Source organism: Asparagus officinalis, unplaced genomic scaffold (assembly GCF_001876935.1).
Source record: "Asparagus officinalis unplaced genomic scaffold, Aspof.V1 AsparagusV1_Un1258, whole genome shotgun sequence".
Taxonomy (NCBI): Eukaryota; Viridiplantae; Streptophyta; class Magnoliopsida; order Asparagales; family Asparagaceae; genus Asparagus; species Asparagus officinalis.
The window spans coordinates 14,137-17,311 of record NW_017973517.1 but is presented as its reverse complement, the minus strand read 5'-3'; the positions used below and the strand labels follow the sequence as shown (position 1 = coordinate 17,311).

Below are 3,175 nucleotides of genomic sequence, written 5' to 3'. Positions count from 1 at the left end.
AGCTGGCAAACTGCTTCAAGCTGATCTGCCTCTTCCTTCTCGCTTGGGGAGAAGTTTGGATCAAAGAAGTGTAGTAGTGGCAAGTAAGATCCCAGAGTGTGTCATACATGTCCGGAGTATCTTTCTTCATACACTCCAGCTGCTGGTTCGTAGGGAAGTACTCCTGATACGGACAGTCCCCCATCGGAAGACCCGAAACATAATGCATCTCGTGCAAGGCCAACCCTAGCTCACCTCCGCTGGTCAGGAAGGTGTTGCTATCGGGCACATAAGTCTCCAGCAAAGCCAAGAAATGGCGACAGCTGACTGGGATGCCGTACATAGTAGCTCGTATGGGTGCATACAACCCACTGCTCTTCAGATCCCTCTCCCAGCGCGCCAAGACGAAACCAGTCATGCGCGCCCACCACCCTTTGGCTAGGGAGGAAGCCCAGCCATAACATCTGTACTCCGATGGGGGTAACTGTCTCCCAAGAAGAGCCAGACGGTTGCTCACAGTCGGAGCAGCAGCTGACACCTCGCCTGGGGGTGCAGTATCAAGACCCATGATCCCGGGTCGTAGACCACGCACGTCATGATACCCCTCAGAGCCAGGAGTCTTATGGTGAGTAGCATATCCGCATTGAACCCGATCAGCATCTTCAGTAAGATGCCAAGACATCTGCCGGTCCACGGCTTGCCCCTTCAAATGACTGAAAGAATAGTGGCGTGGAATCGAAGGGATGTACAAACAGGCTCCACCGTCAAGAGTTAACCAATGCTCCTCACAAAGAGTCAGCGTGGCAGGATCCCTGACATGATCTCCAAATAGAAAACCCGGCTTCTTTAGAACCTGAGTGGAAGTAGAATCAGGGGTGAAGGAGGCATCTGTGATAAGTTGGCGCAAGCAATGGCGCCCTCCTTCCTGTATCGAACGGCAAGAGTCATTTGGACGATCCCCGTCGAACCGAGGAAGTGGGCCAACAGCCTGCCTAAGAGTAGCGGAAGAGAAAACCTCCCGACTACATCCGGTGTTGGCGTGAGGAGGAAGGCTACCCGCGGGAAATTCCACTGCAATAAAGCACAAGGGCGGAATCAGAAAATCCATCTCGTAAGAAGAATGATAGACTCATCCACGGAATAATTGGAGAGACGATTTTGAGTGACCTACACCAGAAGGACGGCATGCGTCATCACGTGAATAACGTGGTAACGTACACCGACCTATAAGGTGTAGGACAACACAAAATCGCCCCAATATATCCGAAGACTTGAATTGGCTAAGCAAAACAAGTCTGAAACCTTACCCTCCGCGAGAGAGGTATCGGTTCTTCCTTCATGACCCGCAAAGAGGTCAATCAGGGATGTAAGACAAAATCTCTGCATAAATTCTCACCCCCGAAAAATGAAGCCGCGGGAGAGGATGTCGTGGGGACCTCCTCCTCACTATGCTGTGAACGAGAACGGCTCCTCCGGGGACGAGATCGACGCGGAGACATTGCAAATCTGCAACGAAAAGCAGCAAGTCAGGTACAATCTAAAACATGAATATACGAAATTTAAAAGGGAAATTAAGAACTTTAATTAAAATCCTATACACAAATAGGATTTCATAATTGAAGTCTAATTAAACCTACAAATTTCGTGCACGATGATTGTCATCTTTCACGGTGAATTTTGGTGAAATACCCAAAATACCCTTTGTGTTCAAGGCCAAAATCTAGGTCAAGGACACGCGTGACCCGGGTCATGATCGTCACATTCGATCATATAACACCCCGGTACCCCACAATTTTGGTTAAAATTTGCAAATGAGCCCTTTTGCAGAATTCAGCCAATTTTGCATAAAAGCCCCTCTACAAAATCTTGGTTTGGGCTCCACATGCCTTATCAAAATTTTGATCATGAGTTCGTGGTCAAAACTCATTGGATTTCAGCCATAAGTTCACTGCCTTTTGCAAATAAGTCCCTCTAAGACATTTATGGGCTGTTTTGCAAATAAACCCCTCCAACAACTTTTGGTCCTCTTGCCTAAAATACCCCTCAAGCTTGTGGCCAAATGAACATGTAATTTAGGTCCTAAACTTCAGTCCTCTATTACATGAACACCACCCCAATTCTTCGGCCACTTTTGCAAATAAGCCCCCAAAACTTTTCGGCCCCACATTTGCACATAAAACCCTCAATAAGGTATGGTCTTTTTGCATGAAACACCCATCCAAATTGTTACCAAAGGGGAATGAAATCCAAGCCTCAAAATTTCAGTCCCATTTTGCAAATAAACCCCCACGAATTTTGCAAATAAACCCCCCAAAGTTTCGGCCATTACCTCTTTTTGCACAAAACCCCCCGAAATAATAGTGCATACATGCCCCCTAGTCTACCACAAGAATAAAAATGCAACCTTTACCACAAAATAAGAGGATGGTGAAGAGGAGCTTACCCAAATCAAGAGGCTTGAAATCCCCAATCCAAGAGTCAAGATCCGAGCTTGAAGGTGGAGGGAGAAACCCTAGTGAAAAGTGAAAATTTTCGGCCAAGAAGGAGCATACAAAAAACCGAATTTCTTTGGGGTATGGAGCTCTTGAAAGAAAAACAATGGAGGAGGTTTGGAGGAAGAAGATGAATTCTCTTTTGAAAAGAGGGGGGAAAACAAAAGGGGAAACAAATTCAAACAAGAAAGAAAACAAAGAGGGGGGAAACAAAATGAAGAAAAAGACAAAAGGGGGGGGGACCATGAAAAAAGCAAGACACCCCCATGGGGTGTCTCGGCAAAACCGAGACACCCCAGGGTGTCCCGGTTTTGTCGGGACACCCCCGGGGTGTCTTGAACCTGTTTTGACCCCCTGAACCTGTTTTGAACCCCTAAATTGTTTTTTTTAAAACCCCGAAACACTCTGATTCTTCACCAATGGTTGAATATTGAGGGACTCCAAAAGTCAACCATTGACAAATCAAAACCCTAGGATGGACGCCGGTCAACGCGTAACCCTAGGTCAACCCCAGTCAACGGGTTGCACCAAAAGTCAACCTTTGACGAATCAAAACCCTAAGGGTCAACGCCGGTCAACGCGCCAGTCAACGCGTTGCAACAAAAGTCAACCATTGACAAATCAAAACCCTAGGATGGACGCCGGTCAACGCGTAACCCTAGGTCAACGCCAGTCAACGCGTTGCGACAAAAGTCAACGTTTGA

The 3,175-nt window shown here is 47.1% G+C and overlaps 1 protein-coding gene across 1 annotated transcript in view; it reads right to left on the bottom strand.

Moving 5' to 3' along the window:
• Positions 1-369: 369 nt before the first annotated feature.
• Positions 370-3,175, bottom strand: part of LOC109828383 — a 16,165-nt gene continuing 13,359 nt past the window's right edge. The window contains exons 3-5 of the mRNA XM_020395394.1: positions 2,423-2,608; positions 1,376-1,485; positions 370-1,050 (exon numbers count right to left, since the gene is read on the bottom strand). Coding sequence (XP_020250983.1) covers positions 826-1,050; positions 1,376-1,485; positions 2,423-2,608 — 521 coding nt within the window. The 3' untranslated portion in view covers positions 370-825. The remainder of the gene's footprint in view (positions 1,051-1,375; positions 1,486-2,422; positions 2,609-3,175) is intronic.